The sequence below is a fragment of the Macrobrachium nipponense genome, chromosome 34 (assembly GCF_015104395.2).
Source record: "Macrobrachium nipponense isolate FS-2020 chromosome 34, ASM1510439v2, whole genome shotgun sequence".
Classification (NCBI taxonomy): domain Eukaryota; kingdom Metazoa; phylum Arthropoda; class Malacostraca; order Decapoda; family Palaemonidae; genus Macrobrachium; species Macrobrachium nipponense.
In genome coordinates, this window is record NC_061095.1 from 18,730,997 (window position 1) to 18,743,907 (window position 12,911).

Genomic DNA, 12,911 nt, shown 5'->3' on the forward strand with positions numbered 1-12,911 from the left:
ATGCAATGCGTCGCCCTATGGGGACCCCATACCCGAGATCGAGTGGTCTAGGGATGGCGAACCGGTAAGTCAGTGGATTGTCTCTCATACTTTCCTCGATGTATTTGGTAGAGGTTGGAGATTGGTATCTTGGTAAATGCTGGAAAGCATGCAGTAATGCCCTTTTTAAATTGATTTATCACGATCTGTTTATATTCTTTATATTTGTTTTGATTTGCTTGTTGTATTTATTTGCCGATGTTTTCTCTACGTTTTCTTTTCTTCTCTTAGTTCGTTCTTGTTCTACTGAAGAGACTTCTTTTGCGTAGATGTTTTGTTGATCTTCGTAAATGATGAAAATGATGTAGTGATTTTTTTGTGTTACATTGATATGTCCAAATTCCATGATCTTTGTTTTTCGTTATATTTACCTTTATTTGTTAGTATTTCAATTTATCGATTTCTTTTATCCACGTTTTCTTCTTCCCTTGGTTCTTTGTTTTTTTACTCGTGTCTTGGAATTCTGTTAAATTGTTTAATCTAACGGTGGTTTCTCGAGAGGAAAACAGTTCAATATGTAATATCACTTGCATGTTTAACCTTTTGATTCGTGAATGAAACCTTTGTGCAGAAAATTCCATAACTTTGGTTCGGTTTAAAATGAAATGGACTTTTTTTGTTTTTTTTTCCTTTTGTCTTTTTTAATGGAAATAAATTCAAATAATTGCTTGCTATTAATAATAATAATAATATTAAAAATTATTATTCCCTAACAGTAATCTGGTTGTTCTAGCTTTGAACTTCATAAATTCTTTAAATGGTGAATTGTAAACTAATGTTTCTCCACGTTTTAAGTTATTTCTGTGACATTTATCATTTCACGTAGTTGGAACTGGTTGTATTAGTGAGAAAAATGTGATAATTAATCATTGCTTTTTATCCAGCTACTTTATTTTCGTCACTGGGAAAACGTGTCGACCTATTTGCCTTTAAAAACGGAAAGCTGTGTGTTGTTTCACACGCACGTGTTGTCATCGAAAACAGCATTAACTCTTTTGCTGGGCCAGTTTGATTTAGTTATACAGTTTTACCAAAACGTACGTAAGTCAAGTCAGTTCTGCTGAATTTCGCCAACTTTCGTAAAATACGTTTAATCTTTTTTTTTTTCTCGCGCGCGCGCTCTCTCATTTTTCGGGCCAGATTTTACAAAGCGTTGCCAGATTACAGAGCCATTATGGCATTGTGATGAGGTACGTAAAAGGGAAATTTCCCTTCCCCCTCCCCCTCCCCCCTCCCCTCCCCTCCCTCCCACCACCGCCTTTCTCCTCACTTGTTTGTTTTGCCCCACTTATGAAACATATTGCCAGACGAGTCTCGTTGTATATTCTCTGAGGCATAAAAAGTAATTTCGTATTTTATGTCATTAAACGAGGTAGTAACTACTATTTCCATTTACCGGGAGAATGGGACCTGAAATGCCTATTAAAGAGAGAGAGAGAGAGAGAGAGAGAGAGAGAGAGAGAGAGAGAGAGAGAGAGAGAGAGGAAGTAACCGGGACTTACAATTACGTAACAAGGTTGTGACGATAGTCTGAAAGAGAGAAAATGCTAATCATTTAAAATAATAGAATCTTTTAAGAAAATTGTGAAGAAGGAGAGAGAGAGAGAGAGAGAGAGAGAGAGAGAGAGAGAGAGAGAGAGAGAGAGAGAGAGAGCATCATCCTGAGGAAATGATAAGTGATAGTGATATGATAACAGAGAGCTTTAATGAAGATGATGATGATGATGATGTACGTCTAGGGAGCAGGCTCTTAAGACGCTTTGGATATAAAGTGATGCGGGTAGAGTATTTATATAAGTTTATCACTAATAAACTTGGCTGTATATTTTCGTTAGTGTTTTGATAAACAATATTATCTGTCGTGTTTTTTATAAAGAACTGGAGCAGGTGCCTTTTGTAATTTTATTTTTTAACTTCTCAATGCACAGTTTCATTATATTCTTCAGGAGAACAATGACGCGTCTGTATTTGCCACAGTGCGTTATTCGTGAATATGTTTTACGATGAAAATTCGACGTGATTGCATTAGTGTTGAGTTGTCTCACAAAACAGCAAGTGGTTGTTTCCCATTCTTTACTTTTCGGACCCCCGTAATTTCCTCTTCCCTTATCCCCCGAAACTTCTACTCATCTCTTGCATACAGGTGATTGCATTTTAAAAAAAAAAACTCCTACTCAAGTTAAATTACGTTAGTATGATAGGCTGGAAGTTCGGTCTATAATCCTCCCGTCTTTTCCAGCCGTCGTGGGCCATTAGCTGATGAAGACTTGCTTGTTGCATGCAATATTGCATGAAGTAAGGCGAGAGAACGAAGGCCGTTTGTTAAACTCCGAAAACGTTGCCAGGTACCAAAGGCTTCTGCTTTCGAACAAGCTGCCGCCGACAAGTTGCTTTTGATGAGTTATTTTTCTTCAAAGTTGATTCAAACTGAGCGTTGCTTTTTTTAAATCTGTATATATTTATACTGCTGATGTGGTGCCTTGCGATGCATTTAGCAAATCTCTACTTATAAGCTGTTCAAACTTCTCTCTGTAAATAGAATTTTAGATTTTACTAATATATCTTAAGTGATGCATATAGCTTTGGCTTAGAATATCAACGGATAGTGTTCCGTGTCTTATAGGCTTACGCCTTTGTTACAAGAAGACCTAAGGTATGGGCATCCCATCCCAATATTGAGGGTAAACAAAATGAGAAGGAAAGGAAGAATCTTATATCCCGAAAGAAGTGATACACTCGCCTCCACAAAGGTTTAGGTGTCACTAAAGACGGGGTCACTGTGCAGAGATGCTACATAGATATAACTCGAGGTTATGAATCCGTTTTTGCATCATAGATGAAGGCAATGTAATAAAACTTGTAAAGTTACATAATGCGTTTGAAACATGTAATGATTTTTGCAGTCAATAATTGTCATGAATATACAATACCCGCTGATTTTCAAGGGGTAAAACTATTTTTTGAACACAAACTAGTCTCTGAGAATTGAAAGATGTAAGTTCAGGAGAGTAAAGCGTTTCAGTGAGTCACTGCCCATTCACAGACAGAATCTTGGGCGCCTCTCTCTCAAAACATATTTGTACCATTTCCATTTTCTCTTTATCCAATAATGTTAACAGACATGACTTTCCTGAATAAAGGATTGATTGATTTATTAATTCTTACTGGCGTCGCATCCTGAATAAAGGAAAGTTATCTATACAATATATATTTTTTGCACTTGAAATACAGTTCTTCAGGCTAGCGTTTTGGAGTCGAGAATGTGAATGCATTGGTCTTATTAGAAATATGAAAATGAGATGAAAAGTTTGATAAAAGTAGTGTCACTTTTTTCCTTTATGTATTTTAATTGCCACCGTGATTATTGATCTCTTAACATCTCTTTTCTGCAGTATTTTTAGGCAAGCCTTGAAATACGAAATAAAAAAAAAACTTGAAGAAATTCGCCTAAGTATGAAATTCACAGTTGTATTATTATTATCTTTTATTTTTATTAAAAAGCAACTTTAAAATAAGGAAAATTGCTGAGAGGCGAATTTTGGTATTTATTTTCCGTACCCTGAAAGCTCTCGAAGTGTGTGAAAGAAACACTGAAGACACCTTTCTCCTTTTATGAAGCCTTGAATAAAAAGCAAAAGACTTGGTAATGAGCCGATCACGTCAGGTTGAGCGTCCTTAATAGAAGGCAAGATAGTTGGGTACAGCCTCCGTCGTATATCAACGCCCAGAGGTAATTACGGGGCCGTAATTGGCATTGCGTGCCGGCGCCTCCTAATTGAGTACAGGATGCCCCGGTAAACAGGGAGAATGGTATAGGTTCGAAGATTGCAAGAAATGTCGTTATATTTAAGATCTGGAGATCATAATCGTTCTATAAGAATGGAGCTCAACAGAATCTTATGTCGTCACTTCCCAAATGGAAGCAATTGATTTCTCACCAATTGTTTTTTTTCTCTTTTCCTGAAGCTGCCCATGTATGAGTGGAAGAATGAGGTAAGGAATACCATGTATAAGTTTTATGTATATAAATCGTTCTGCTTCTCAGGCCCCATTAGTACTGTAAGTTCAAATATGGTGGGAGAGAACTGTACGCTTTAAGCTTTGTAATTTACACTTATCCCAGAAATGAAATACCCACCAAAATTCTTAATTTACATTTAGAAAGAACATATTTGAATATTTACTTGATAGGAATTTGAACTTCAGTATTATCATATCATTTCTTACGAGTTATACATGACGTGTAATTTAACTTAACTTCCTTAAACTCTAGAGACAAATTTTAAATGGCCTTCCCTGTGGTGTATAATTCCTGTAAGTTCATGGAGTTCCAAGAGGAAAGTCCTATTGTATTAAATAAAGTTTAGCCCACATACCCTAAACTTTAAAAGAGAAATTTGAAATGGACTTCCCTGAGGTATATACTAATTCCTATAAGTTCATGGACTTCCAAGAGAAAAGTGCTACTCCAATAAGTAAAGTCCAAAGTAGAGGACATAATCACTAACCGGACTTGGGTTCTTCCAGGTTATACACGGCATAGAATTCACTCCCTTCACGACCTACGCTCGGTCAGTCTTGACAGTCAACGCCACTGCTACTGCCAACTACACCTGCTCTGCTGATAACGTCATCCAGGGACGCCGCACCTCCGATTCCAGGACTTTCACAGTGTCCGTCGTCCATCCTGTCAGTCGTAAGTCTGAGAATTAGTACTTTTTATATATACATTTTATTTTTATTTTATTTTATTTTTTATTTTTTTGAAAATTTGACATTTTTTTAAAGTTCGAAATTTTTTGCAAATTTGAAACGTATAGTTTATAGTGCCCTCTTTTTTTTGTCATTTCAATAATGCATTGTATTTTGTATATAAATATTAGTAGCGTATTTTAACTATTTTAACAAAGGCATTGGATTCGTGTATAAATTTTATTTGTAAATATTAGTAGTGTATTTTAACATGATATATTAATCACTTTAATATGATACATTCTATGTTTTTTTAGTTTATTTTGATTTTATATATTTAGATAATGATTATTATTTTTAATAACAAATTATGTCCAATTTCACCTACATGTTTACATGTGTTTACAAGAACCTGTAATACAAATCGTAAAAATACCGTTGACAAGCAATTACACCATACCACATCTATCAGCGGCATGCAGTAACTTCCTGCGATTGACAAATAAAATGAGAGATTGATTCCATTTCTGTATTCCAGCCATAAGACGCCCCCTGGGGTACTGCGCTCCGTATAATGGTCGAGTGTGCCGGCATCACCTGGGGGGCACGGGCTTAGTTTGGTACAATATCACTGCTACTGACAAGGGAGGCTGGTTGAATGAGCACATTACCAGAGAATTATGGGCAGAAATGATTGATAACTTTCGCGAGCCGTGTCGCACCGCTGCTGAGGTTTGTATTATGGCTTTGTTACCTTGGTTTGTGAAAAGCTGATGTCCTTTATATTATCATGCTGTTGAGGTAGTTGTTATTGATTCATTTTTTTTTTTTTACATAAGATAACATTAGTTGAGTCTTGCTTTAGTTTATAGTTATGGAAATAGCAGTATAATTCTTGGAGAGAATCGTGAAGTTATGTTCCTTACAGTAGAAGATTATTGACATGTAACATTCTTTAATTAAGCTAGTAATTGTAATTTGATCCAGAGGTATAGTTCAGTCTGATATTTTCTCTGGGATGCAGTTTTGACATTTGAATGCGGTAATATAAATTTTAATACAAGATTTGCAGATTATTTTGACCTATTCATGAGTGATGTACAGTATATTTGATTAAGACTCTATGGATATTCAATTAGTCTTAAAAGTATTTGACAGTTATTGCAGGTATGATTTGTATTGAATGTAAATTTTAAATTCATTGCATATACAGAAATAATAGTAGTACGAACTATGTACTTCTTTTACTTTTTATATAACAAAATATTCTTTATTTTTTCCATTTCTCTTTAGAAATTACTTTGTCGATACGCATTTCCCGAGTGTCATTTGGAGGATGGTTACCAGGTTGGCCTGCCTCTGTGCCGTGAAGACTGCATAGCAGTACGCAGTCTCTTCTGTGTAAATGAGTGGCTTCTTATTGAGCAAAATAAACAAGTAAGTGTGCTTTTATTCCTTTGTTTTTTGCAAATATGTTTAAGTATACTTTTATTCCTTTGTTTTTTGCAAAAATGTTTAAAATTTTGTCTACGCAGAGTTATTTACTAGTCTAGTTATTATCTAAATTAAGTAGGACTGTATGCTTCGTCTCTGGTGGCACTTTCCAAGTGGTTCTTTAAATCAGTATAGGTAGTTTCTGTTGATTGGTGATAGGTCCTGTTGTACCACCTCCTCGGACTGGACAGTCTGGTGCCAGATGCATTTTCTCATGAGAGTCAAATATCAAAGTAATTTGTCAGTGTAAACAAGTTTAATAGCCTTCTAACTTTTCTCTTAATGCTCCCACTCTTTGTAAATTCCAGTGAAAGCTCGGTGATAGAGAGCTGAGCTACCATTTACAAGGCTTGGGGCTAAATTGAAAGACCTGGACTTACGTTTCACCTAGTTCCCCAGAAGATTTCATTCTTAATGTCTCCTATCGTGTTTTTTTTTTCCAGGTTGCTTTGGTACTTTCAAAGTTTTCTTTATGTTTTTTTTTCCTGAACATATTCCCTTCTATGTTCTGCCATCATTCACTGTTTTCATTTGTTTACAATTTTATTTACAGCTAACATCCATAATTTTTTTCTAGGAAAATAGAGTATTCAAATCTCGGAGGCACTTCCGCTTGCCTGACTGTGAGAAACTTGAAAGTTTTGGGGACGGATCCCGACGTGTGTGTTCACACATAGGTTTAACATCAATCAACCCTGATGAAGTTACATGTAAGTGTATAAGGGATTTTTTTTACTCTAATCACTAATTAAACTTGCTTTGCAAAAGGGTATATTGTTTAAACATGTTGTTTCACTTGGAGATCTTTGTCATATCTGCAAGGTTCTTATATTAAATGTAAATGTTGATATATAAAAATTCATTCTTATCATCTTTTACAGATGATTGTAGGATAGGAAGAGGGCGATGGTACTTTGGAACAAAAAATGTCACTAGTAATGGCATTGCCTGCCAGAGATGGGATTCTCAGACACCACATAGTCATCACCGTCCTCCAGATGTGTTTCCTGAAGTGCAGGATGCAGAAAATTACTGTAGAAATGCAGGCGGTGAAGAGCCATACCCTTGGTGTTACACCACAGACCCAAAAATCCGATGGCAGCACTGCAGCATTCCACTTTGTGGTTGGTGCAATATTACTCACTCTAAATGTCAGCATTTCTTTTATTTTCTAGCGGGAAAAGTAGTGAACATTACTGTCTTATATTATTTACCATATATTAGCGGTTGAAACAGCATCTTTTATGAAATGTTTAAACAATTTTTTTTAGACTGCCATGCCTCTTAATTTTGACAAAAAAAAGTGAAAGAACAAATGTAATCTACTGTAATTCTATAAGAGGTTTTTGACAGTGACTTATTTATGATTCTTGGACTAATGTATAGATTTCAATTTTTTTCTTTTGTAGGTGAAGAATCCATTGGTACAGGTGTAGGCCTGGCTAATGAGATGCATGATGAAGAACTATTAAGTCCATGGCTAATGCTGATCGCTGGTGGAGCAGGACTAGGTGGCCTACTACTCCTTGCTTTGAGTGCCTTGTTGATACATAAGTTAGTTCAGACACGTCATGGATACTCCACACCAAATAATCAGGTTAGTGTGCAAATGTCTTTCATTCATTTTACTTTAGCCTGGTGCCTTTTAATGTGGATGTTTTAACCTTTACTCTTCCAGGACTTGGGATGATTTTGAAGTTCACTGGAGTCCTTTACCAGATAAGAATTCATATATCCCTCATCCTTTGCTTTTGATTCATGTTTAGCTGTTGTTATTGATGTTATTGGTAGGAATGGCTGTGATACAAGATTTCTAGAACTGCAAGGTAGTCAGTCATAGTGTGGTTTCTTAGATAATTAAAAGCAACAGAAATTCATTAAAAATCTTTTGCAAGTAAGTTAAATATTTACATTTTGAGGAACTCCATTGCCCATAATCGTAAACAAACTGGTACTTGCTTATCTAAATTGCTTATTTATTAAAAAATATTTTCCGACAGATTATATTCATCTCATATTTTATTTACAGGAGGCTGACATAGATTTAACCAAACTTCCAAGCAATTCTGCATATCATCAGACGTGTGCTCAGCTTAATCCCAAGCTTGAGAAGCTACAGTATGATCGTAACAGTATCATTTATATTCGTGACCTTGGACAAGGGGCATTTGGCAGAGTATTCCAGGTATGTAAATTACAGTCATTTTAATTGCTGTCCTTTTAAGCAACATTTACTGTCAATCTTTTAAATTTAAATGGAAATTCACTGCATTTAAAAAAAAATTGTCACATGAACCACTTTTAATGGTGTTGGTTTACCTTAGTAAAACTGCGCTGACTTTAAACTGTGAAAGTGAAAAATGTATTAACATGAGTTTATCCCTTGAGATCAAAGAGGTTGTTCTTGTTTCTTGAGGAAATGAAACAAGAACACCTATATATGGTTCAGCTCAGCAAATAAAAAAATAATAAAACAGCAGCCATAAATAAGGATATTTTGGTCAACATTTTTCCTACAGACAATGCAGTTTTCTGGAATAAAGAGGTGAAGGGTAAAGCTGTCCAGATTTACAAGTGACTAACATTCTTGAGGTGCTTTGATTAAATATCGAGTACTGTTGTGTAATAACACCTCCGATGTTGGATTCATTCTCAATGTTCTTATTTTTGCTAACTTGACAAGCATCAGGGTAGTACTCCGATGCTGTTATTTTCGTAATTTTCTTTGAGTTTATGCTCTATGGCATCTTTTATGGTTAAAACTTGGCTCTTCCAGTTTAGCTGCTGCCATTCTCTTCTTTTGTAGTTGACTTCTTGGTGCCACTTAATGACTTCTATAAAAAGGTAGCCTTGTTCAAGGTTACCATCCTCCCTGTTCATGGAGACTAATTAGGTTATCATCTTGCTTGTTTGCCTCTGAACTGATGGTAAACCATTCATCTTTTATACTTGATGTCTGTGATTGTTATTTATTTATTCTCCAGATATCTGGAATCCCCAACTCAAGAAGCCTCTTTACTATTGCTGTTTAATATAGCCTTTCTTCCTCATGTTTCTGTTTACTTACATTTGTATATTAAGATGAAAATCTTACTCGATACAGTATCATCTATCCACGGCTATTTTTTTATTCACATTGCTTCCATGCCTGCTGTCTTCATTATTGTTTTCAACCACAAGTAGCCATTCAGCCTCCTTAAAGTTGCTCTTTCCCATCTGATGTAACAAATCTGGACCCCTCTAAAACTAGGGAGGCATTCTGGTGTTAAGACATGATCTTTCCATCTTATAATACATTAAACAAATTAAAATAATTTGAGTACTAATAAGAGTCTTGTAGGGAGACCTGTTTTTTCCTGCACACACGAATGCTATCTGTCCAGTTTTTACAGTATTACTTGTCAGATTGTAAATGGATATTATGTGAAACACTTATGCAGTATGGGCCAGAATAGCCTCATGATATATTAGTTTTCAGAACTTTGCTTGCATTTCTTGCTTTTACAATAAAACTCTTACAACTTTAATGTAGTAGTGCATAATAGAAACTGGTTACATCCTAATTCAATTGTCCAAAATTGTCTAGGCAGAGATAGTTAAGGATATATATTTAAAACAATATAGATTCTGTAGCATTGTTTATTAAGGACAAAAATGGCAGGAAATGTTTGAGAGTACAGTTTTATTTTTTTATAATCATAATCAGATGTGCCATTGTAAGCATTTAGAATATTCATCATTGCCTGTCTAAGTAGATATATATTACCATCAAATGCAGTCATTTATTTTATATGGACACCATAAATATTACTGATGAAATATACTTCCTAAATACAATACATTGCATGTCTCTAACCTCTTAGTTTTTTCATTGCAAGTGCTGAGGCATGGGGATGGCCCACCCCTATGCCTCAGCACTTGCAATGAAAAAACTAGGAGGTTGGAGACATGCAATGTATGTATTTAGGAAATGAATTCCATCAGTAATATTTATGATGTTCATAACAAACAAATGATTGCATTCAATGGCAATATACTGTATAACTACTTAGACAAGCACTGATGAGTGACTGTCCTCTTCATTCCATAGTCAAGAAGAAAAAACTTATTATTAGGGTCTTGTAATGTGAGACAGCAGTACTAACGATTGTCATGCTTGTAGAGATATCCCTACAATACTGAAAACAGGCCCTACTACCTTCACTCTACCATAGGTATGAAGACTTATGGACACAGTAAGGCAAAGCAACAGAAGCAGTGTGGGATGGAGAGTGGTTTTAATCTTCAGTGAATACCCAGTTTATCATCCTGTCCACCATCAGCTGGTACATTATCTCTCTCCATTGCAGCGGGGCCCTTTTGATCACTGTTTGGTCTCTTAGGTGTGGCTGTGGGGCAGCTGCATAGGCTCAGTCGACTGTCTGGTCCCTTATGTCTGGCTGTGGGGCAGCTGCGTAAGCTCAGTCGACATGGGGCCAACTGGACAGTGTCGACCATCTCCAAAAAAATTGAGGTCCTTGGCTGATGCCTTAAACTGGCTGTGACTGTTTGGCAGGGTAATTTTACAAGTAGGGCTTTTCTTACAAGGTCCAATGTAGTTTCTGGGCAGCTATCTTGGGCATGGATTGTAATTAGCTACCGCAGTTGCTTGTAGACTTGTGACGGTTGCTGGTCTCCTGTTGCTGCTCCCACATTGTCTAGGAACTTCTTTGCTTTGAGGGCAGGCAGCATGCTGAAGGATGGCCTTAGCTGGTCCTTCGGTGCTTCGTAGATGACAGTGGTCATTTGGTCGGCGAGCCATTCTGCTTTTTGTTCAAAGACGTCATCTGGCAGGAACTTGAGGACATCGTTGGCTTTGTGGGATGTGGAGATCTTAGACCTGAAGATGGTCTCCACACTGAAGAACCAGGCCTCTTGGTTGTGAAGGGTCGCAGGTGGATGCTTGCTGAAGGGTGGTGGGTGGATGCTTGCTGTGGCTGTGGTGTTGTCAGTCATCTTCGGGGTCACCAGTTTACAAGGCGGCAAGTAATAGCCTGAATCAAGGTGTATTCTGATTTACTGACACAAACTCAATGACAGGTCAAGAAATCTTACAAGCATTTTTAACATTACGGAGAAATCGCCAGATATGTTGTCTCGCACCTGGAATATAGTTAACAATTAGTGAGAGATTTCAAGATATATGGTTGGAAAGTTTGCAATGACTGACATTGCATCAGTAAATACAGTTCTAACAATGTCATAAAGTAGCTTTTGAAGGATGTATTTCTAGAGAGTACTCTGTACATTGTATAGAATTCTGTTTTGAAGCAAGAATACACAATAGCTAGCATGAGTAATCATCTATAGCCTCTACTATTTCAAACATACCAGGCTTCTGCATAATCTTATGCATGCATCTTGCCACTATATCCAGTGGCATTATAATGCAGCGAACTGGTATTTACGAACCCATGTCTGTACTCAAACAATACAGGAGGTATTGCCAACTTTTCTCGGTGTACCTTGACAGAAATACGAGCAGAGGGTCCAAGGGAGTCCTTGAGTCTCAGAAGGAATGGGAAGTCATTGGTTCAAAAGCAAACTCTGAGGACCAGTGTCAATCCTACCTATAGCAGATACCACCGCTCAGAGGTGAGCAAACACTGCCACCAATGCTTGAAGGAGAAAGCCATTCACTAGAGATCAATGGGACTTCCTGTGAGAGGGTTCTGAACACATTTTACTCTAGTAATTGGCAGGAGAAGTGATCTAGATGATGATGAGGAACATAAAAGGAAGAAATAGGGTCTGCAAGTATATTGTTGGAATGTTGATCTACATATCAACCAAATCCTCAACATCCTTGTCCTAAAAAGGCTTCATGTATTCTGAGTGCCTACATTGCTCTCAGTCATGTCGGTTTCGAAGAATTATTTGCTACACTGGATGCGTCAGCACATAATGACTTGAGGGTTTGCATATGTGAAATATAGCAACATTCCAAACAACAAAACCAAAATTAAAGACATTCCTTTATGCGATCTTACCTCTTTAACTAAGAATGCTTCATGTACATACAGCATACTTTACTAGAAGCAGTCATCAAGGTTCTTTGCAGCATCCATTTATTAACAGTTACTTTGGTTTGTCTTGAAATGTCATCTTTTCTCACCGATGATTTGTCTCAACTAGTTAAGTTGTCCAACTTCTTCAACTTGTCATGCTGTAATTTTCACCTCTATTTTAAGCCTTTTGGCAAACCCTGCAAAAGTAAAAAATGGACATCCAAAGTTACTGTTGTGCAAAATGTAGAAACATAAATGTAGAAAAATGAAGTTATCTATTGCAAGAGTAAAATTAAAAGCTATGGTTTGAGGTACTATTAAAATATTTTCTTTTACATTGACATGTATGATTGCCTTTGTCAAACAAAACATCCATCTTCACTGTTTACCGAGCCACCCTTTACTCCAGCTGAGTATGATTATTGAGTTTAGATTTTTACAATTTATCCCTAATTGAAAGGGAACAATATACAAGCAATTAATGTAATATACATAGACAAATTAAATATTGGCACTTGAGGAACAACTGCACTAGTATGCTTAACAGTGTATTGCTTTGGAGCATTAAACTTTACATTTATTGTATTTACTGTATTTTATTAATTACTGATGTATCATTTTGTAATCTTGCAAAATAAA

General features: G+C 36.4%; 2 protein-coding genes across 2 annotated transcripts in view; one reads left to right on the forward strand and one right to left on the reverse strand.

Annotated features, from left to right (window-relative positions):
- LOC135207950 (tyrosine-protein kinase transmembrane receptor Ror2-like) overlaps positions 1-12,911 on the forward strand; it is a 19,409-nt gene continuing 6,498 nt past the window's right edge. Inside the window, 10 exon segments of the mRNA XM_064239935.1 lie at positions 1-18; positions 20-64; positions 4,006-4,032; positions 4,567-4,735; positions 5,270-5,463; positions 6,025-6,168; positions 6,803-6,935; positions 7,107-7,349; positions 7,635-7,822; positions 8,255-8,410. Coding sequence (XP_064096005.1) covers positions 1-18; positions 20-64; positions 4,006-4,032; positions 4,567-4,735; positions 5,270-5,463; positions 6,025-6,168; positions 6,803-6,935; positions 7,107-7,349; positions 7,635-7,822; positions 8,255-8,410 — 1,317 coding nt within the window.
- LOC135207951 (uncharacterized) overlaps positions 9,849-12,911 on the reverse strand; it is a 21,567-nt gene continuing 18,504 nt past the window's right edge. The window contains exons 2-3 of the mRNA XM_064239936.1: positions 12,255-12,469; positions 9,849-11,367 (exon numbers count right to left, since the gene is read on the reverse strand). Of these exons, the coding sequence (XP_064096006.1) occupies positions 10,861-11,220 (360 nt within the window). The 5' untranslated portion in view covers positions 11,221-11,367; positions 12,255-12,469 and the 3' untranslated portion in view covers positions 9,849-10,860. The remainder of the gene's footprint in view (positions 11,368-12,254; positions 12,470-12,911) is intronic.